This window comes from Mesoplodon densirostris, chromosome 5 (assembly GCF_025265405.1).
Source record: "Mesoplodon densirostris isolate mMesDen1 chromosome 5, mMesDen1 primary haplotype, whole genome shotgun sequence".
Classification (NCBI taxonomy): domain Eukaryota; kingdom Metazoa; phylum Chordata; class Mammalia; order Artiodactyla; family Ziphiidae; genus Mesoplodon; species Mesoplodon densirostris.
This window is the reverse complement of record NC_082665.1, coordinates 41,196,929-41,220,671: the sequence shown is the minus strand read 5'-3', so window position 1 is coordinate 41,220,671 and position 23,743 is coordinate 41,196,929. Positions and strand designations below refer to the sequence as shown.

General features: G+C 37.0%; 2 protein-coding genes across 4 annotated transcripts in view; one reads left to right on the top strand and one right to left on the bottom strand.

Annotated features, from left to right (window-relative positions):
• ZNF654 (zinc finger protein 654) overlaps nucleotides 1–12,072 on the bottom strand; it is an 88,082-nt gene extending 76,010 nt beyond the window's left edge. For all 3 annotated transcript variants that reach the window (XM_060098631.1, XM_060098632.1, XM_060098630.1), the window contains exon 1: nucleotides 11,802–12,072. In XM_060098631.1, coding sequence (XP_059954614.1) covers nucleotides 11,802–11,990 — 189 coding nt within the window. In that variant the 5' untranslated portion in view covers nucleotides 11,991–12,072. The remainder of the gene's footprint in view (nucleotides 1–11,801) is intronic.
• A 215-nt stretch (nucleotides 12,073–12,287) lies between these two features.
• On the top strand, nucleotides 12,288–18,872 carry CGGBP1 (CGG triplet repeat binding protein 1). The gene is made up of 3 exons (XM_060098629.1): nucleotides 12,288–12,497; nucleotides 13,091–13,296; nucleotides 15,211–18,872. The coding sequence occupies exon 3, from the start codon at nucleotides 15,230–15,232 to the stop codon at nucleotides 15,731–15,733; it is 504 nt and encodes a 167-aa protein (XP_059954612.1). The 5' UTR covers nucleotides 12,288–12,497; nucleotides 13,091–13,296; nucleotides 15,211–15,229; the 3' UTR covers nucleotides 15,734–18,872.
• Nucleotides 18,873–23,743: the final 4,871 nt, after the last annotated feature.

The following is a 23,743-nucleotide window of genomic DNA, read 5'->3' as shown; positions in this document are numbered from 1 at the left end:
CCGCCGGCCAATGTAAGGGACACGGATTCAAGCCCTGGTCCGGGAAGATACCACATGCCGCAGAGCAACTAAGCCAGTGCACCACGACTACTGAGCCTGCGCTCTAGAGCCCGCGAGCCACAACTACTGAGCCCACGTGCCACAACTACTGAAGCCCGCACGCCTAGAGCTGGTGCTCCGCTACAAGAGAAGCCACCACAATGAGAAGCCCATGCACCACAACGAAGAGTAGCCCCCACTCGCCACAACTAGAGAAAGCCCACACACAGCAACGAAGACCCAACACAACCAAAAATAAATAAATTAATTAATTAATTTAAAAAAAGAGTTAAAGGGCAATATATGTGGAATCTAAAATATGGCACAAATGAAACTATTTACAAAACAGAAACAGACTCACAGACATAGAGATCAGACTTGTAGCTGCCAAGGGGAAGGGGGAAGGGAGAGGGATGGACTGGGAATTTGGGGTTGGTAGATGCCAACTATTACATTTAGAATGGACAAACAAGGTCCTACTGTATAGCACAGAGAACTATATTCAATCTCCTGGGATAAACCATAATGCAAAACAATATTTTAAAAAGAATATTAAAAAAAGAATGTGTATATGGTAAAACTAAGTCACTTTGCTGTAAGCAGAGATTGGCACAACACTGTAAACCAACTATACTTCAATTAAAAAAAGGCTAACTAGTAATTCAAAATAATAAAATTTTAACAATAATAATAAAAAAAGAGTTAAAGGACAAAATGGCTTCAGTTAATAGAGAGTTTTTAAGAAACTATCAACAGAATAACAGAATAATTTATTTTTTTCAACAAAATCAAGTTAAGAAAGGACTGCATAAGAGTTAAGTCCCATAAAGAGAAGCAGAAATAGCATATCTGCTCTTTACAAACACAGGATGAAATGTAGCAAATCAAAATAATAAAAAAGGATGAATGAGCTTTAAGATTCTCATAACTCAGTTCTATCTAATCTTTTTTCACAACTTTCTCCCCTCTTGATTATGTTATGTACACTCACTATAGTGAATCTGGATACTTAAAAAAAATCATCCATCATTTTCTGCCCATATATAACCACTATTAACATCTTGGTAATTTCTCTTTTCTAGCTGTGTGACTTGGGGTTAGCTGTTTAACCTCTCTGCATCTCATCTAAAATGAAGATAAAAATAGTATCTATCTCACAGGGTTGTTGAAAAGAATAAATAAGAAAGTAGGACATGAGCTGACATACTTTTTTTGAAAGGGCCAGAAAGCAGCTTATGGGCCATACATTCTCCATCTCAACTACTTAACCCTGCTATATCATGAAATCAGCCATAGAAAATACAGAAGTGAAAGGGCAAACCCGAATAAAGTTTTATTTGCAAAAGTAGGCAGTGCTGCTTGTATCACAATGGCTTACAGCAAAGGTTCATAACCTGTTGGTGTGCCTGGATGATTGTGGTCTGTGTTTGTTTAGCAAGTTTTGAAATTCTTAAGAGAATGTGATAAAAACAAACAAAAACCTTAGACCCACTCACCAAGGAAATGTAAATACAACTTTTTTTTGCAAATAATTTCAGCATTCACAGACTTCCTGAAGTACACGAATGGCCCCTACGGATTATCATCAAGAAATCCTGTTTCTAGTGAAATAGATCATTTGATTTTTTTTTTTTTTTTTTTTTTTTTTTTTGCGGTATGTGGGCCTCTCACTGTTGTGGCCTCTCCCGTTGCGAAGCACAGGCTCCGGACGCGCAGGCCCAGCGGCCATGGCTCACGGGCCCAGCCGTTCCACGGCATGTGGGATCTTCCCAAACCAGGGCACGAACCTGCATCCCCTGCACTGGCAGGCGGACTCTCAACCACTGTGCCACCAGGGAAGCCCCATTTGATTTTTCTTTACAGCGCTTTCTCCCTCTAAAATATGGTGAGAATGGACCAGCCTATATTCAAACTGTATAATCCTGCTACAAACAAATTTTTCCACCTAATCTTTTTGTCATTGTACTTTATTTTCCTAGAGCATTATATAGTCATTGAGGACATAATTTTTTAAGGTTGAATAATATTTTAGTTTATGAGGGTCGAAAAATGTTCAACTGTTTTAGATGTTCTGGTTGCTTTTCCATTTTCAACTCATTCCTTTCATTAATTACAATTAATGCTATGATGAATCACTTTAATCCAAATTTATATTTCCTCAGAAATTAATGCTCTAAGTCAAAAAGTACAAATTATTTTTAAAGTTTCTAATATACTTTGATGAATTATGGTTCAGAAAGGTTGTGGTGATTTCTGCTCCCACCATTTGAAAATGAGATATCCATTTCACCACACCCTCATGAGCATGGAATATAAATCTTAAACTTTACTAACAAGTTCTATAATCTGAAAGATCTTTGGCAAAAGCTTTCAAAACATGGTAAAGGACAGATAATAAAGTCTAAAAATGCACATCCACTGTACTCTGGGTTAGTAAGATTTCAAGATATTCAAGGTTGAATCTTAAATAATATGGAAAAACAAACTTTAAAATTTTAATCATTAAGAAAAACATCTAAAATATATTCCATACCCTCCAGCCTTCAAAACACAAGGTAGTAACATAAAGTAACAGGTCTGTAATCATAACTCTTGCATTTAAAAAATAACCATTATAGTGAACCACTGCTTCAGATCGACGCATATCCCACTCAGGTAAGTTGGGGGAAAAAATAAAAAGGTTGAGAATCACTTCTTACAGGGAACCTCTGATAGCTTAAGTTCGATTTTTTTCCTCTCTTTTACATTCATGAACATCTTTAGTTTCTGCTGCCTTCAGTCTTTTTAAATCACTACTTTTGCTCAGTCAATAATTGCTTAAGTATGCCATAGTACATATCAATACATATGCACAGATGCTATAACAGATACCAAATGCATATTCCTAGAAACAATATATGTGTATATTGGAATGGTTAAGTACACGGGCTCTTGACAGATGGGTCAGGATTCCCACCTGACTTAATCAAACCATTTAACCTCTCTTGGCCTTAAGTTTCCTGATCTGTAAAATGAGAATAATGGCACATACCCTGTGGGGTAGTGGATTAAATGAGACAGAACAGGTAAAAGACTTATCACAGTACCTGACACATGGAAAACACTCAAAATATTATGTTATATACATATATATAGCACTCCAATAAAATAAATAAATCTTCCAGATACTAAAAATATAACACACACATATCAAATCACTGGCAACAGTGATTAGCGAATATTTAGAACATTTCAACTTCAGGGTAACCAAAACAGATAGGGTTAATTTTAGTAAACTCTAGTTATAGAACTATACATTAATAAATTGTGTACATGTTTTATTGGGGTATCATATGTGTATACATATTTTCAAGGTACATAGAACAATGTTGTACACTTATTTATTAATATCTACTGATACAACTACTTTTCTAATTTCTCCTTCTCCTTTCACTTCTCTCTTTTACCACAAACGTAGCCAGAAAATGAGGATATTCCCTTCTTTCTCAAAGTTAATTCACTAATCAATTACAGTATATCACTCAACTCTGAATAACTACTCCAGTCTGACTCCTGCTCCCATCGTTACATCAAAACAGCTCTGTTTAAAGTCACCAAAGACCTGCACGTTAATTCAATGGTTGGATCTCATTAGCTTTTGATGCCAGTTACTATTCACTCCATCCTGAAATATTCTCTTTTCTTGTCTTCTGTGACACCATAGTTCCCTGGTTTTCTCCAAGCTCTTTAATCCTTCTCAGACTTCATTTGAAGGTTCAACCTCTTCTAACAGGCCATTTAACTATGGAGTTTCTGAAGCTTCACTTCTAAGTCCTCTCACTCTATATTATCTCCTTACGTGAGCTCATTCACACACACAGCTTCAAATACCATCCACACAACTATGATTGACCAGATCTCACTTCTGAGCTCTGAATTATGTAAATCTAGCCATCTTTAAGATCTCTTCTTTGGTGAGGATACGCACCTTAAATTCACCAAGTTCAAACTAAACCAAAGAACCTCAGCCAAGTTCAACTTGCCCAAGAATGCCTTTTATTACCCTGCATTTTATAGTATTATACCTTTTTCTTCATAGAACTTATCAAAGTTATACCTACATACCTACATACAAAAACAGAGACAATGCCTGTTTATCACTATATGCCCAGTGCCTTATACAGTCATTCGTCAGGATCTGGGAGACTGGCTCCAGGACCACCCCGCAACCCCTACCCCCGCCCACAATATCAAAATCTACAGGTGCTCAAGTCTCCCATATAAAATGATGTAGTATTTGAATCTACACATATCCTCCCGTATACTTTAAATCATCTCTAGACTAGTTAAATACCTAATACTATGTAAATGCTACGTAAATAGTTGCCGGTGTGCAGCAAATTCAAGTTTTGTTTTTTTGGAACTTTCTGGAACTTTTTCCCCGATATTTTTTCATGTCCGGTTGGTTGAACTCGGGGCTGCAGAACCTGCAAATATGGAGGGCCAACACTATAAACAAGCGTCAACCCTAACATCAATGACTCTTTTTTCTACTGTTTAAATGGAAAGCCTTTCAGCTATTTTCACATTCATGGCTGCTTTGGAGAATTGAGGGTATTAAGAGGTTAGTACAAGAGTGTCAATGTACTGAACTTTAGGATCTTACGTGGCACTTTATACAGATTGACCTCCTCTCATATTTAGTTGCCACCAAGTGTTCCACCATAGCTCTAACCAGGTGATGTTGACTGGGTCTCACCCTAGAGAGCAGACCCAAACTGAATAGAGTATACTGCTGAAATGATGAACTGACCTGTCAGAGAAATAAGGAGCTAAAAAATAAATGTGATATATATTACATGAAAGCTGAAGATTACCTTGTATTAGATTCATTCGAAATTACAAACCTTAAAAATGCTCTCCAAAATAGACTAGGTACTGCTGTATTTACAGCATAACTAGAATTAACATTTAGTTAAATTACATTAGATCTTAAATGGCCTAATAGCCTTTCCATTACACTTTTTTACTATAAATTTATTTTTTTATTTTTGGCTGTTTTGGGTCTTCGTTGCTGTGCGCGGGCTTTCTCTAGTTGCGGCGAGTGGGGGCTACTCTTCGTGTGGTGCGTGGGCTTCTCCTTGTGGTGGCCTCTCTTGTTGTGGAGCATGGGGTGCGGCCTTCAGTAGTTGTGGCACACGGGCTCAGTAGTTGTAGTGCACGGGCTCTAGAGCGCAGGCTCAGTAGTTGTGGCATGGGGGCTCAGTAGCTGTAGCGCACGGGCTTAGTTGCTCTGCAGCATGTGGGATCTTCTTGGACCAGGGCTCAAACCCATGTCCCCTGCATTAGCAGGCAGATTCTTAACCACTGCGCCACCAGGGAAGTCCCTCCATTATATATTAATATACATTTTAAATGGCATATTAATTGACCATATTTTATTGATCATGTTTTATATTTTCAAATACCTCACCAGACACACCTTTTACCATAGCTTTCTTAAATTTAACTTAAAGTTTTCTTTTTTGTTTTTGTTTGTAAATGCTAAGGTATAGTTTACCACATTTTGGCAAGAAAATCAAAAAGATTCTGTGTCAACAGTAACAGTACAATTGGTGTCTTCTCTTTGGCAGAACTGCAGAATAATGGTATCACTAAAAATTTTAAAGCAATGAACTTCATTTAAAACTATTTTCTTCTACCATCTTATCTAGAATAATTGAGATAAATTTCTTTAAGCCAATGTCATGAGTGGTTATTAGAAAGCAGTAATGAACATATATTTTAATGCAAGGCTGTGTACAAAGAAGTTACATAAGTTTAGGATCTCATTGGTTAACCTAAAACGACCTTCATAAGTTCACTTAACCAACTCATTAAAAAAAAAAAAAAAGCATTTCACTTATTTTTGAGAAACAAGGAGTTAAAATTTCATCATGCTCAAAATATTCTTGCATTTATTCACAGAAAATAAGCAATCTATGAAATAGGGAGAGAAAAAAATAAAATGTATTTTTTATATTTTATTTTTCCTCTGATTATAAAGATAGTAGGTTTAATCAAGAAAACATAAAAAATAAATAAATGTAAAGAAAAAAATTTAGCTATAAACATATCACTAATAAATTATCCACTGTTAACGATTTGGTATATTTGTTTTCAGTCTTTTTTATTTACAAAAGTGAAATCACCTGTCATCTGTGTCTTTTCAGTCATTATTATACCACTAATTACTATTATACCACAACTAGCACTATTCAATTCTGAAAGTCAACATAAAAAAAGCATAAATAACAACAAAGCATTAGCTCTCCAAACACAGCCAACAAGATCTAGGGTTCATTTTGTCTTGTTTTTCCTTATTATAATAAATAACATAGAGATAAATATCATACTTGCTACAAGAGCTGCAAGTAATTGCCTCTGGGGAAGATGCAGGGAAGAAAAGGGACAGGGAATGACTGCTATTTAAAAAATATTATGGGCTTCCCTGGTGGTGCAGTGGTTGAGAGTCTGCCTGCCAATGCAAGGGACATGGATTCGAGCCCTGGTCTGGGAAGATCCCACATGCCGCGGAGCAGCTAGCCCCGTGAGCCGCAATTACTGAGCCTGCGCGTCTGGAGCCTGTGCTCCGCAACAAGAGAGGCCGCGATAATGAGAGGCCCGCGCACCGTGATGAGGAGTGGCCCCCACTTGCCGCAACTAGAGAAAGCCCTTGCACAGAAACGTAAGACCCAACACAGCCATAAATAAATAAATAAAAATTTTTAAAAAAAGCAAAAGAAATCTGAATGAAGTATGGTCTTAAAAAAATGATAAAAAATAAATAAAAAATATTATATTATATAATAAAATTATAACCAGTGGCAAAATAGAAAATCAAAAACAAAATAAAAACACAAACAAACAACAATTGCCTCTAAAATATCTCCTTGTTTTCTTCCTTCCTTATTACTAGAATCATAGACACGTGTCTATCAGGGAAAAAAATACAAAAAAACCCAAATCCTAACATTCTTTTCAGATGGGAATAGCTACCAAGATGGAAATGGAAGTTACTGAGTAGACCTTAGGGCAAGATGTTTTTGGCTTACCCCAGAGACACCCTGTTCCTACTACGTGGAACTCCGATGTGATGGCTGGAACTTCAGCAATTATTTTGGATCATGAGGCAAACTTGAGATAGGACGATAAGGATGACTGATAAGAAAGAGGGAATGATGGTAAAATGACGATAAAGCTACCATATCATCCCTACACTATCCATTCAAGACTTTTCATGTGAGAAATAAATGTGTACTATTGTTTGAGCTGTGTAAGTCAGGCCTCTACTAGTAGCAAAATGCAATTCCTCATATTTAAGTTTTATATGACTCATTAAACCAAGTACATGTAAAACACATATAAAAAGTAACAGCAAATCAAAAAATAATTCCGATTAATTCCAAGACTAGTAAAAACGTATTATTATACCCTAAGAAACTGCTCAAGAAACTATAAATATTATGTAAATTTTATACCAAGACTAAGAGATAAAGCTTGTATTTTCCTAAAACAATTAAATTTTAATTTCTCTAAAGTAAGAGACATTAGCACGTATTCTACAAAACTATGAAGCAAACCCTTTTTCTGTTAGATTATCTCTTTATCTATTAAAGTGCCAGGTACCCAGTAGCTGCTTAAAATTATTTGAGGATCATTAGAGACTTTTTTTAAGACATAAAGTATTCACTAAAGGTTCCAAAGTAAGATTATAGCAGGGTTTCTCAACTTTGGCACTATTGATACTTTGGACCAGATAATTCTTTGTCGTTAGGGCTGCCCTGTGCATTGCAGGGTGTTCAACAACATCTCTGGCCTCTACGCACTAGATGCCAGCAGCAACCCCCCAATTAAGACAATCAAAAATATCTCCCGACACTGCCCAATGTCCCCTACAGGAAATAAAATCTGAAAAAAAAAATGTAGTTGTTTTTGCAAATCATTTAGTGCTTCATCAGGAACATTTGGCTTTTCTAGTTAAATAACAGAATTTTAGAATTGTAACATTTCTAAATTCTCTCTAAAGTTGATTGTGGTATACAAACTCAAAGTGACCTACAGATTAGGTTATCTCTAATGTCCCTCTTAAACCTTCAGAGGATTTCACATGAAAGAAATATTAATAGCTTCTATCTATTTAAGCCTATCTATGTGCTAGGTATAGTACTGAGCACTTCATGTTCATTCTCTCATTTTATACTCCTGACATCCTCGTGGGATGGCTACTTAACCCCACTGTAATAATAAATAATTTTAAAGTCTATTTTAGTCAACAAATCAAAGTGCTTCCAGAAATAATTATTTATCATTCATTATATTCACTCTGGCACTGAACTAAGAAGGTACCTTTACTTGCTTAATTTACAATTTATGATAAAAAATATTTCAATATATCTAGCAACAAAATTAAGTTGAATTACCACAAACTTCAGGAATTGGGGAAATGTTCACAGCCCCTAACAAGTCAGAGAAATAATAATTAACTGTTTCTTGGAATATTTTTTATACTGTGGCATAATGAAAGAGTATTTTTTTAATTTTTCATCCATGATTCCCTGAGTTCTTCCAGTAACCTTTTTTTTCTCCTTTGTACAACTTCACAAAGAAAAAAAAATCACTTTATAATTATTTGAGGATTCATCTGTAATTTCAATCTGTTGTTCAGGAGAAATTGAAGGCTGGGTCCAAAATCCCAGCTTCTTCACCTGACAAATTAACTTGTTCAGGCCTCAATTTCAACTATGTAACTTGCACAACAAGACCTATCTGAAGGCCTTAAGAGTTAGTAGGTCCTCAATAAAAATTACACTCCTCTTCCTTTCATCCTGAAATTAAATATCAGCTAAGTGCCAATTCTATTTAAGCAATTGTTGAGAGTCCACTAATAAGAGCCAAGGGAGGATATGATTGGGCAGTTAGTCTAACATTATTCAGTGTAACTGGAAATGAACACATTCAGTCTCCCAAATCCATCAACTCAAAAATTCTGTAGCCTAAGCCCTTAGTTTGAGATTTTTAATTACTATGCTTGTATTGTTTCTCAAATAGAAAAGTATATCATCAAATACACTGAGTACATGCGTAATTTTTCACTTATATTATCTAGTCTTCTGTTTTACTTTTCCCTGTGGTAAAAGACACAAAACCATTTTTGAAAAGAAGTGTTCCTTCCTCTCCCTTCACCCACACAACTAACTGCCAAGAAATTTTGATTCATATTTCTCTCTAAAAGGAGGAAGATAAATTGGAGCCTTTCTTCTCAACTTCACAAGGCTCTGTGTATAATTCATATATTTAGTTAACTGTCACCAACCCAAGTGCATATTATCCATTTTATGGATTACTCACAATTAAGTCATTTACTAAAGAAGGCAAGTTACCCTTAGCGAACATTAGGAAACCAAACGTTTAAAAAGAAACAATCTTTAGGAATTAGATTATATAATCTACTGCTTCCCTTACTGGCAAATAAAACAGAATTACTATACTAGAATTTTATTAATCGGTCGGTAAAATTCAACTTAATACAGGTAATCTTTCATTCCATCTAAAAGTTTTAATACAAAAAAGGACTTCACAAAGCTCACCTACAAGGTGGAACCAGACAAGAACTCTAAGAAGAGATCGTTTGGTAATCTAGAGTATTATAAAATATATTATGAGGGTTCAGGTAGAAGTTGGTAACATGAAAGTATATCAGTATAACACTCATAATTTAGCAATATAAAATAGAAGTTCATTAAGTTCTTCCTGTTTAGTTTTGCTTCCTTGGATATTTTAGGAGGTAGTGGAGTTTTATAAAACAGTCAACTTCATTTGTTCTTAAAATAATTTACTGTCACTATTCAGACACCGCATTTCACAAACTAAATTTATTCATTTGTTCTTAAAGTTGATTTCAAGAAACAGAATAAGAGTAATTAAGAGTTCTCCAAAAATGTTCTGGCCCTCAAATTAAATTTCACATTCCACAGCAAGTAAGGGTTATCTGTTCACGTAAATTTACAAAGCTAAATGTAACCAAAGCCAAGTTGCTCATTAATGATATAAAAGCAAAATACAGAAAAAGATAAAAAGACTTTCTGCCTATGACTATATTAAAAAGAGTAACTGTAACCTAATTTTTCAGAAGTTTAAAACTCCTGTAGATACAAAGTCTACTGATAACATGGTTTCTAGATATAAAACATAGAAGACAAGCTCTGTAAAGACACTGAACCTCTAAATCCTGAATGCCAATACCAACAAAAAAATCTTTAATAAAGTCACTAGAGAGCAATGCCAAAGAAAATTGACACACCCTTTACACCAAGACAATTTCCACTGTCAAACCAACCTATCTATTGGGGGAAGGGGGGATGAAATCAAAAAACAGTTTAAAGTATTAAAAACTTACCGGAATATGTCAACCCAGCCTTTTTCTTTCAATGCTTGGAAATACATAAAATCAAATTTCAGCAAACATTATGACCACTTCTGCTTAACTTTATTTCCTACTTGTTACCGGAATGAAATTAATGGCTTACTTTAATTAATATGTAAAGGATCCAAACCCTTTACCTATTCATTCCTTTAATTACTATCCCTATTTGACAGAAGAGGAAAGAAACTAAGGCACAAAGAAGTGAAGTAATTTGTTCAAGATAACACAGCTAGAGGTAGTAGAGCCATGACTTGAACGCTATATAGCCAAGATAATAAACAAATAAAGGAATGGGGTGGAAAAGGAGCAGTTAAATTTTTTTCCAAAAGAGTTTGCAAAGTAAGAGTGTTGTGAAAGAGAACAAAATGTTTAAACTATAAATATACGTAGATGTGAATGTAGATAACACAAATTTTACCCCTACACAAGTACTTTGGTGCTTTAATATTTGATTATGGTCAAACATTCTAAACTACATCAAATTTTAGTGGCAGTCGACCAAGTAAATAATTTACTGTCACTATTCACTTTTTTTTTTAACAAGCTAAATAAAATACACTATAATTTAAAGGAAGGGGTTGGTGGTGATGTAACTGGAGCAATAGTTTCAAGAAAGCTACTTTCTCTATTAGCAGTTAATTAGAAAAGAGCTTGCGTGTATCGGGGAAAGGGGTAAGAAAAAGAAAGATGACAATCCCACTGCCTTAACCCCACCTCCCAAAAAAGTAACTAAGTCACTGTGGGTCAGCGCCTAAACCAACTGGAAAACCGGCCCAGCGGGGTCTTGCGAAGAGATGACAGGAGACCCTAGCAGAGGGGGAGGGGTGGCGATGACAGAAGAGGGGGCGGTAGAGAGATGGCAAGCCTCCCATCTCCGGAAAAGGGGAGAATACGGGGGCAAGGGGCGGAGAAGGGAAGGCAGGAAACGTTGCCAGAGATTCCAAATGAGGTGACAAGAAACCGGGTAGGAAACACAAGAAAGGCGGGACCCTCGGGCAGAAAGGGGTCTGTTTGGGGCAGGGGAGGCTTGTCAGTACAGAGCTTTCCAGCCAGCTGGCCTTCCTTCTCTCCAGCCCCTCCACCCCCGACAAACTCTCACTTTCTCAGCAACCCTAAACCTGCGCAGGTCATCCCCGTCCCGCTCCCCGCCCCCCACCCCAAGCCGGATAGGTGGAGGGGGGAGCTTCACCCTCACGCTCCTTGTTGGGCTGGTGGCGCGAGCGCTGGACACAGCCCAAATTCGGGGACGGGAAGACCAGGAAAAGCAGGGAGGCCCAGGACCTGGCTGACAAGTCCTGGCGGCCGACGGGCGCCTCACCTGACAGAAGCGTCGGCAGTAATCCCGACTGCTGATCCCGACGCCGCCGCCACGGCAGCTGCCGCCGCCAGCGCCGCCTCCGCCATCGCCCGCAGCTCTAAGCCCGGGAGGGCCTGGCGGGGACTCCACAATGGCCACGAGCTCTTCTCCGAGGCGTTCGGCCTCTTGGTCGCTCTCTTCCTCCGCCATGAGGCTCTCGCCGCCCAGCGCGTACCAGCCCCTGCGCCTCCGCCGCTGTAGCTGCCTCGGCTAACCTCCTCCTCCTCCTCTAGTTCCCTCCCCCTTCCCTCCTCCCCAGCCGGACAGGGGCCTCTAGGCTGGCTCTACTTCCGGCTCCGCCCACCCACGCCCCCAGTTTTTATTGGAGAGCTCTAGCTGCCAATCATGTACATGTCCACCCTTCCACTACTATTGGCCAAATCAGCCGTCTGTTTGATAGATCCGCGGTCCGTTGGTCAATGTTCCTCGGCGGTTGCTGGGGACCGCCTACGAGCTCTCTCATAGGCGGCGCAGGAGGACTGGGCTCGGCGGGGGACACGGCGGCCGCTGCGGGGCTCGATCGGGCAACGGCGACGGTGGTGGCGGCGGTGGCGACTGGTCCTCCTCCTTCACCCCATTGCACCTCCTTTTCTTCCTCTTCCTTTTCTTTTCGGCCGCGTATCGTCCACTTCCCCTTAAGGCGGCCCCAATCCTACGGTACCAAGGAGCTAGGGAGGCCGAGGGTGGGCCCGACCGTTGGTGCGAGCTTTGGGCCCGGGGCCTTCCGGCCCGAAGCGCGAGCCGGGGGCGGGGCCGGGGCGCTGTTGTCGGCGGGAGGAAGAGGGAGGGGACGGGAAGCCTGACAGCGGCCGCCTCCGCCAGGCGCCTGCTGCCTCCTCCCTTGAGACTGCCGCCAACTCGGCTGTCGAGTTCCCGGGCCCACGGCCGGCAGCTGGGACTCGGCCCTGCCCAGCTAGCGGGTAGGAGCGGTGGGGCGCCGGCGTGCTGGGCTCCGCGCGGGAGGAGGGAGTCTAGACGCCGGGCGCGTCGCGAGCCCCGCCTTTCCCTCCTCCCGAACCCTGGGGCTTGAGCGCCCGGGGAGGTGCAGATCCGAGCGCACCACTGTGGAGGGACTGGGATGAGGAGAGTTGGGGTAAACGTTGGGATCCAAATTTGTGGTGTGGACTTAGGGTGATTTTAAGCACACCTGCGTGGTGGCTGTTGTGGACGTTCTTGTTCGTTTTTTCATCCACCCTTTTTCCTTCCCCCTCCCCCATTTTTTCTTTCCATTTGTTTTTCGTGTTTTACAGTAAAGGCATGACTTCCCAGCACCTCAGGGAAAATAGGGTGCAAGCCCAGAAACTATTTCCACACCACCACTTGTTGAAAAACTGATTCGAAGGCATCTCCGAGTTTGAACAAACTGAAAGTGCCAGGATTTCATGCGTCTTTGGTTTTGCGCTGGAGACACTTCGCTACTAGGTATCAAAGACGAGAAAAACTGGAAACTAATCTGGTAAACATTTAAACTTGAAAACTTCTGTTGAGGTTTATTTTTATCTAGTAAATGATTTGCTTCTTTTGTTGGCCAATTCTTGCTCTTAACTTTGTAACTTCCTCGTTTAAAGTATCTTTACTTCTATGGAAAACACTTTCGTTCTTCGGTTCTGTAAACTTGAGCATCCTCTACTGGGTGGATATTTACCTCTGCAGTAACACGAATATACTTTAAAACTTAAAAGATTTTGGAATGTATAGGCCTTTCATATTAGCACAAGTGATTGCGCGTTTTATGCTTCAAAGAATAACGAACATGTTAATTGTTTTAGAGTATGAAATCCAAAGACAGAAGACTTTTCAAATAGAATGATTTAAGCATTACTGGGCACAAATATGTAATGTTTTTCATAAATAGCTTAGAACCATTCATTATAATTGGGAGTGACTTGCTATATGATTTTTAAACACATACCATTAACTTAAAGTACAAATATGTGTAATGGTAATTCACTATTTAGTAAGCAGGAATTGTCTTACCTGCCATTGAAAACCTATAACCTAAATAGTATTTGACACAAGAGCCTTGCGTTAAACACATTTTTAATGGGAAAAAGAAAAGAATTAAACCTATTAAAACCTAAACTTGATCATACTTTCCAAAATTTCTTTGGAATGTTGAGTTCTTCTCTGAGGTTATGTCCACAGGTGTCTAATACATAAATTCTTTTGAGAGAGATTTCATGGTAACCAGCTATGAATTCTGTAGCATAGATTAACGGAATACTCCATTGTTTCTGATTACACTTATAAAATTACAGTTCTTCAGAGCATACCTGGGAATTTTTCTCTAATGTATTTAAACAGAACAGAATTCCATCTTGAATTCTTTCAAATTCATTTCAATTTCTTATATCTAGGTTAATGTAAGAGCTTAATCCAATGGCATGGCCTCAGGGAGCAAATCAGTTACAACTTCTGTTATCTCAAGTTTTCAGTGCCCATAACCTTACGATTTTGGCAGTGATCACAAAAAATTGTTTTGGGGTTAAATTGAGAAATTATTAAGCTGCTTCTGAGTTAAATATTTGGAAAAATAGAGAAGATAATCACTTATTCCATATCAACAAATTGTGATTGAGCATCTGTCATGTACAAGATACTGTGTTCTTAGTTTTGGTCTAACTTAATAGTTAAATAAGTGAAATAAGTATTAGCAGATGTAAATATTCTTTAATGGAAAAAAAGTGTTGGATAAGGCACTTTGCATAGCTTGTCTATCACCTTTTGGGAAGGTATCTTAGTAGAGGTGTATATGCATTAAAAAAAATGACTTACTTTGAGCTCTGTATTTTGACTTTAAAATTTAACATGTTTGTTGCTACTTTTAATTGCATTTGGCCTGTGTTCTTTCTTGGTTTTTACTTTCTTTCTTCTCAGAACAATTTTGGAAATTATACTCAACTTCATATAGAATTATGCCAGTTTAGTGGCCCACCTGTTTGAACAAACTTTGTACACAGTTCCTTGCAGTTATTTTCCTAAAATATGTTGCCCCAGAACTGTGAAGGGAAAGAAGTTCTTTTAAACTTGAACACATATCTAAATTGGATGAGATTAATACCATAAATGTTGACCTGTAGTTAGGTTTTTCTAAAGGATAGTGACATCTGGGATAGTTCTTTTTTCATACTTTGAATTTATTTGAATTTCATCAAAATCAAGGAATGGACCTAGTTGTTACTAGTAACTTGCTCTGGTTTTGCCTTCCCTTAACATATCTCAGGTAAGTTAAGACTTAATAGACACACAGTCTATTAATTGGAATTCAGTTTTCTGAAGCCTTTAATCTTAAAATGTTTATACCTACCTTTTTATTATTCCTTCCCTCATGAAGTGTAGTTATAACACTCTGTTTCTCTTGTCTTGAAAGAACCCTATTCAAAGTCAGAATGGAAAGATTTGTAGTGACAGCACCACCTGCTCGAAACCGTTCTAAGACTGCTTTGTACGTGACTCCCCTGGATCGAGTCACCGAGTTTGGAGGTGAGCTGCACGAAGATGGAGGAAAACTCTTCTGCACTTCTTGCAATGTGGTTCTGAATCACGTTCGCAAGTCTGCCATTAGTGACCACCTCAAGTCAAAGACTCATACCAAGAGGAAGGCAGAATTTGAAGAGCAGAATGTGAGAAAGAAGCAGAGGCCCCTAACTGCATCGCTTCAGTGCAACAGTACTGCGCAAACAGAGAAAGTCAGTGTTATCCAGGACTTTGTGAAAATGTGCCTGGAAGCCAACATCCCACTTGAGAAGGCTGATCACCCAGCAGTCCGTGCTTTCCTGTCTCGCCATGTGAAGAATGGAGGCTCCATACCCAAGTCAGACCAACTGAGGAGAGCATATCTGCCTGATGGATATGAGAATGAGAATCAACTCCTTAACTCACAAGATTGTTGACAAGGAGGTTACCACCATTGTGATCAAGATAAATAATGTGGAGTATTAAAGTTATGTGTTGATTGTGTGGTTCATTTTTATATTTATTTCATTTTAAATCATGTGATGCAGAATAGTTTTGCAATGTATATATAGTTGCAGGCAAAAAAAAAGAAAACATAAAAAAAAAAGAAACCTCACTGCAAAACATATTGTTAATTTTAGTCACCAATGGTGTAAAGCAAAACTTAGGGTTTAGAGTGTGCTAGGATACCTGAAACCTGATGGTTATCTTTAAAATTGATGGTTTTTCTCCTGAAATGTTTGTGCATGGAAGAACTGCCCTGCTTTTTTACCCCATTGCCATGTATGATTATTCCTTGTGAGATTACCTAATTACTTGGATTGAAGACTAGCCTAGGAAATTGAAGCTGCTGCCAGGCAATACCACTCACAGTAACTTAAAGGAATTATTTCTGATAAGAGGATCCTCAAAAAGGAAGGGATGGTGGGAAACTATTCTTAACATCTTCAGATTCCTAGCAGAAAATGATTGTTTATTTCAGACTATGCTTTACTTGTATATGATGTAGTTAACTATCTTTCAGTTCCTCACTGTCTTTTTTCCTTTTTTTTTTAAAGGCTTATTGTTGTATTTTAGTAGCAGCTTCAAGTGACCAAAAGACTAAAATCTTTTAACGTCAGTGCCAAAAGCCACCAGGAATTTTGCAGTGACACGATTTTAGTCTCGTACTATAAACACAAATTTTCGAACCATAGCTTTCGTTTCAAGCATCATCTTGAATTTGCAAACTTTTTTTTTTATGTCTTGGTGTTAAAAGACTTCAAGATTGGCATTTTAATTTAAACAGGTAGACATTTTATGATTGAGTTTCCTGTTTTTACAGAGAATTAGTAATTACTTTTTGGCTGACAGATCAGATGATAAGGAAATTACTTTTTATGCATTAATTTTTCCACAGGATTTTATAAGAGTTTATTTAGATAGACTAGAAACAAGTTTACTTACTTTCACTTTTATGTGCTTTGCCTCTGGTGGTATAAGGTTTTTAAACATAGATGGTAAACCGTTGTCTAAAAATACTGGCAAGATTTTTGTAATGGAGATCTGGCAGTATCCTGCATAACTGTTTGGGTGAGGAAATAATCAATTCTGTTAAAGGTCAACCATGTTCAGGAAATGATCTCTATCTGAATTCCACTATCCTGTAAGGTTATTAAAGTGGCTTAGCCCAGATATGTCCTCTTTGTTGGATACCCAAATTATATTTTTAAAAAATTAAACAGCTGAAAACCTGGAGTAGAGCTTTAAAAAAAGTCATAAAGTCTTTGAAAACACTCAAGTTAAAAATCTTTATAAAATATATTTCTATTACAAAGCACTGACAAAAGATGCCCTATGTGACTTAGAGGGAGTTATCTTTGAGGTCATTTTACCACAAGTCTTCATTAAAAAACAGCCGAAGTGAATAAGAAAAAAATTAGATACTAGGTTTTTCAGAATCGGCTTTCCATGTCTAAATTTTTTTGGTGGACTTATGTTCCTAGTATGAGGTGTCAAAGTGCCCATCTTATTTTAGATTTTATGTGGGCTTTTTTTGTTGTTGTTTTCATTTTTAAATAAGTCTGCCACCAAAAAAAAAAAAAAAATCACTTGTCAAAATTTGAGCTACCAGTTTTTCTCATGTTCAGTTATGTTAAAGTAGCACAATTAATGCCCCGAATAGTGCTCTCATTTGTTAAGCACATGCAAGAGGAAACCAGCGGCAAAACAACCAAAATGTACTTTGCTTTTACTTCCTCTAGTAAAGAATTTGCAGGCAACCGTGTTTAACTTGAATTACCTAAGATGGTACAAGATTAAGATACTCAGAAAATAATTGATTTTTATAGCAGTATTTTCAGAATACAAAGATATACAATCATTCTAATTTTTTCAAGACTTTCATGTGATTCAGACTGCTCCCTATTGTTTGGACATTAATTTGCACTAACAGCAAACACATAGTGGCAGAACGGCTTTGAGTAGTCCTAAACAGTAAACTGGATGACGTTGTACTAGAAAAATACCAAAAATTCACATTTGAGTTTCTAGCAGTTTGATGATCATTTAGGTCCCATATAGCTTAATGTATTTCTCCAGGCTCCTAACTTTTCGTATATCCAGTATATATAGGGGCATAATCTGTCCTCCTGTTAGGATTATATCATGTCCTTAGAAGCGTTTTCCATCCTGTTGTGGAGGTTTAATGTGTTTCTTTACTGATTATGAAACTTTTCGTTCCCTGAAACTAGTTAACTTTACTTCATGGTTAAAAAGATAAGGCAGAATGATTGTCTTAGCCTGCTCAAACTGGTAGAAGTTTGTGAAACCGTGGTTAGCATACGTTGGGTAACAAATGGAGAATGTCTAAGAGGCATATGCTGCTGTGGAGGTGTGGACGTGTGTACAGAGCTCTCAATCTTAACTATATAGTGTTAGTGTGATGCTATAGGGAAAAACAGCACATTTTTTCTATTTTATAAGTTGTATGCATAAACATAAGATTTGTAATGTTTCATTTATAAACTGCCTTCAACACATGCTTACCTGTTAATAGTGTTTTCTCAAAGTATGATAGTATGTCTTCCAGAATTTCACTATATGCTTACAGTAAATAGTTCCTAGCTTGTTGAAATGTTAAATTCCTTGTTGGTTTCTTTTGGTTCTCTGGGGCATATAGCAAGCCTGAAAGACATTATAATCATTTCTTACAGGGTGGAAATTTAGAAAGATTGTGTATTGGAGCCTAAATAGTTATTTTATTCATTATCATCTTTGAGTAAGACATTTTTTCTTTTTTTTTTTTTAAACAAATGTTACTTCCAGTTAACGCATTTGGCCCTACTGAATTTCAGGGACCAAAATACCTATACTTAAAAAGTTCTGTATCTTACAGTTGTAACCAATTAAGTATCAGCTTGGGATTGTTCTGAAGTCTTCATTGCTTAGAAACTATTGTAAGTAACAGTTGGCAAGATCTCTAAGCAGAAAGTTCCGTGTTAAAGTCTTTTGCCTGAAAGAATTTGTATGTAAATGTTAATGGAAAACACATTTAAAATAAAACGTAAGGTGGCCCCAAACAAAAGCCACAAACAATTTGTCATTTGGTGCTTAGTCTTTGTAAGGGCTCTCTGTGGTTTGACTTGCCCCAGCTGCCTTTAAATGAGTACAGATCACCTTAAAACATGTTTATTAAATAGAAGATTCATTCTATAATTTAATTGAAAATCTTAGCCTAAAATAAGTTGCTTTGGCTTCTAGTCAGCACTGGTTAAAATGTGAATAGTGAAGTGACTATCCTAAACCTGGTTTATCTCAATCCATACTACCATAGACTTTTGAGGTAAATACAGTTCTTATGTAGTGGTATTCTACTTGTATCCAGAATACTGTATTCATTAAAATTTTACTATGTTCATTTTTGTATTCCCTTGCTTATTTTTTTTGCTCACGCATGTATCCTTAGTATAAATGTGTCGCTTTTAAAGTTTTGTCTCTGTGACTTTTAGAAATAAATTTCAAAAATTGTTTCAGAAGTTTTTGAAAGCATGTTTTTTGTGGGTCAATAGCATATATTTCATAATTCCAACAGATGAATAAAACTTTACTAACTTAGATTTATTTTTCTACTAGTTATATCTCTTTGTAAGATTATTAGTCCTTATGTCCAATGTAAAAGCATATATATTCTGTCAAACCAAATTTACATCATAGCTACAGATAGCCCCTTTCCCCTAAAATTATATAGGTAATATTTAAATAAGCTTAATCAGTGCTTTTAATTGGAAACATACTCTAACTTTCTACCTTTAGAAAGGCTGATTATGGAAGACAAGGACCTAATTTGCATCTCGTAAGTTTTACTGGGTTTTTGAAAAATACTCTTATCAGCACTGGGGAGAAAATGCATAGAAGTGGAAAATTGTCTTTAATTAGTTTTACATAGTTTTAAGGACAGCTATTCCTCCTTCTGTTTACTTCTATTTGGAAAAAATTGATGAATTTATAAAGTAATTGACTTTTTTTTTCTGAAATCAAAACGGTAGAAAGGACCTTAAGAAATTAGTCAATACTTCTGTTTCCAGCTTAATATCTCCAAACCAACAGAGGTTTGTCTTCATTTTTCCTAAGGAATCTCATCATAACCTTTATTAAATGTAAACCAATTGAATGTGTGTGCCTTTTGGTCTCATAATAGTTCCTTTTTTTTCTTTCTGTGTGTAAACTGAGTTGTATTTTGCACCTGTAATATGGTATCTCATGATGCAAAGATGTTCCTGGGATCAGACTAGCTAACCTAGCCCAGTAAAGACTAAAACTAGGAAGTAGAATAGGACTTAAACTTATGATGCGATGCATTTGATACATATGGCATGACTTCCATCTGATTACCCCTCTAATATGTTACTTGATTTCATTTGTTTTATATGCATACTATTTAGAATGAATGCTTAGATCTCTCTTGTTTAAATGTTGGAATCAAATAATTTAAAAGTCCATGGCCTCAAGTTCTTGGTTAAATTTGAATAATAATATGCAATCAACTAGTACTTACTGAGTTCTTATCATGTGCTTGACGCTACTCCAGCCATGCTACTCTAGTGGCTACTCTAGCCACTCCATCACATCTACTCTACATCAGAGAAAATAAAGATGATTTATTGTCGCTAACACAGTGATGGGGGCAGAAGAGCGGGAGGGCACATATTGTCTTATCTAGTCAACTTCTTTAAGCATTCCTTGTAAGACTAGTAAATTAGCAACAAAATAGTTATCATTGGTTTCATCTTCACTCTCCAAGTCTTATTTTGTACAGGAAGAGCAATAAAATTTGAAAATTTCCAAATTAAATGGTGTGCATATCCTTTGAAAATCTGGTAGTATATGTTATACAGAAACTATCAATTTCCAGATTAAATTCTATTAAACAATGGGATTGACCAATGTAAATAAGAACCTGCCACACATTTTACTGCAATGCCCATGATACATCAAGAGCTTCACTGAATGCTGAATATCAAGATAGTCACTGGTGTACCTAATCAATTAGACATTAACTAATGATGATCATAATCCAAACCCCTGAGCTGGTATGTATATTAAATGACAGATTCTACAACCTTTTCTGTTTAAGCATACAAGGAATCAGTATGTAATAGAACACACTGATTTTAAAAAATTGTTTTCTTAGTATGCTCATGTAGTACATATTCAATAGTAATAGTAATAATAATTTTATGTATTCCTTTTAATCTAACAAATTCTACTTTTATGAATATATCAGAAACAAAATGGCCAATATATAAAGATATATGTAAAAAGAAGTTCATTTTAATATTATAATCATAAAAAAATGCAAATACTGTGAATGTCCAGCAAAAGTGCAATGGTCCAAAAATTATGACACATCAATATTATGGAGTTATTCAAGTGCCCTAAAAGTGTGGATTAAGAGAGACACCTACAAGGTTGTTAAGTTTCTCTATATATATATTTATAAATATATATAGTGTATTTTGAGGAAAAATAAAAGAACAGTGCTATGCAAAGTACAATGTTTGTATGTGGTAAAAAACACACTAAATGGTTAAGATTACTGACAAGTGGTGATACTGAATGGGGTGGGGTGGGGGCAATATTTGCCTTGTTTTATATACTCCCATATGTTGACTTACCACAAGCACATGTTATCTGTGTCACACACACAAAGTATGAATTAGACTTTTATTGAAACTTGCTCCCACAGTAGTTATATCCAAACTGTAAAGAACAATATCACATAATTCATCGACCTTATTAATGAGAATATTAAAGAATTTTAAGTGCTGAACAAATATTTTAAAACATCTTTTTGAATTCTTTAAAACTTATCTTTATAAAATTTAGTTGCATATTTACAAAGTGAAGTCATTATTCTTCTCCCCAAGTTATTCATTACTAAGTATGTAATGGGGAGTCAATTTCAAAGCTATGACTTTAGTATCCCTGTACTCTATAAATAGCCTAAACTTTTTCTAGTTTTTTACAGTAGTTGTAAGTACTAGTCCACAATGCTTCAATAATACCTATAACAAACATAAATCTAATAACTGCTAAAGCCTTGTAGGTGTTTCCTAATCTGTCAGTTAATGAGAATAAAACAAATGTCATAAAATATCATCAGGTAGTTTTTCTATCTAACACCTTAATTTCCTATTTCAGAAAACCAGCATTAGATCAGGATTGGAATTCCATGTCTGGTCATCATTTGTCATTTAATTCTGTTCCTCTCCATGAAGGTTGCTATTGTGGTATGTACACTCTTCTGAATACTCTTTTCCTACTGGGGGATCACCTAACATCACTTTGCTTGCCTACACAACAGCAGTTTCTTTACTACTTAGTGTAGTAGTGACACAAAACAATTAAGGTGCAATCTTTCCCTGTTACCAACGGCCATCTGTCCTTAACCTTTCTTTCCTGATTTCCTTCTTTCTCCTCTAATGCTTCTTCGTCTTCTCCCCTTGTGGATTCTTAATGCTATTACCTTCCTTTGACTAACACAAAATATTATCAACTCACTGTGAGATCACAAGAGTTATAAGTAGCAAATTCATGTCTAGAATCTGTGTAGTCATTAATCCACATTTTTAAGTGTACCACTGTATTGAATCTACAGAAAAACAGGTTCATATTGGAGCAAAAGGAAAGAGGGCTGGGAAGGAAGGTCTCCAGGGAAACAAATGGAATATATATTATTTTGTATTATATTTATATTATTTCTTTGATAATCTACTCTCCTTTATTTATTCCATCCTGCTTTTGATTTCTAAGACCTCTTTCTTGTTTTCTGAACACTTCCTTTTCATAGCATCCCATTTTAGGTTTATGATTGCAGAATTTTCTTTTATCTCTGTGACAACTGTAATTTTTTAAAAGCTTTCTCCTGCTCCTGCACTGTCTCTATTTCCTCCAGGCTCCTCTATTTCTGACTGTTTAATTTTAATCTGTCTCTTCCTTATTGGAAGCATTATTTAAGTATCTAGTGATTCATAGATGCTGATTCATATTTAAGAACTAAATAGCTGATTGGAATCCCTATGTGCATGAATGGGACCAGGCAACAGGTAATCAGAAATAAAACACAATTTTTGAAGAACTCCAGAAGTAAGTTGCTGAAAATCTTTTATCTAAGTGCATTCAGTTTCTTCAAACTCACAGGGACAAATGTAAAAAATTAATAAACAGAAACCTCAATCAAATAGAGTCTGGAGACCAGAAGGGGGAGCTCTCATGCCCTGTGATGATGGCAGAACCCAACAGGAAGAAGAAAGACTCCCATTCTTTCCTGGCAAGGACTCAGCCAATGCAAAGCCATAGGTCTGTTTATGATAGCCCTCTCAACTTCCTTTTCCCCTTTATAAAAGCGTTCCCCCATGTGGGGACTTGCCCATGGCTTGCCTGCACATGGCTTGCCATGGTTGCAGTCCGCAAGTTGCAATTCTCTGCTGATCCTGAATAAACCCATCTTTGCTGGAGAAATATCTGGCAGTTTATTTGTTTGGTCAACACAAGAATGTGAATAATATGTCCAATTACTGGAATTCTGAGAACAGGATGAATAAGAGAGCTATTATGAGTTGAGTTGTGTCCTCCCCCACCAAATTTGTAACTTGAAGTCCTAACCCACCAATACCTCAGAATATGACCTTATTTGGAAAAAGGATCATTGCAGATGTAATTAGTTATATTGGAATTGGATGGGCCCCTAATCAAATAGGACTAGTGCCTGTGAGAGGGGAAATTTGGACACAGACACACAGACAGACAGACACACACACACACACACACACACATAGACACACATACCGGGAGAATGCCATGCTAAAGGTAGAGCTCTAGGTGATGTGGCAGAAGCCAAGGAATATCAGAGATTGCCAGCAAACCATAGGAAGCTAGGAGAACAGGTCATAGAACAGGTACATAGA

What these genes read in the sequence shown, in the direction of transcription:
- CGGBP1 (XM_060098629.1), top strand. Translation starts at nt 15,230, where the DNA reads ATGGAAAGATTTGTAGTGACAGCACCACCTGCTCGAAACCGTTCTAAG.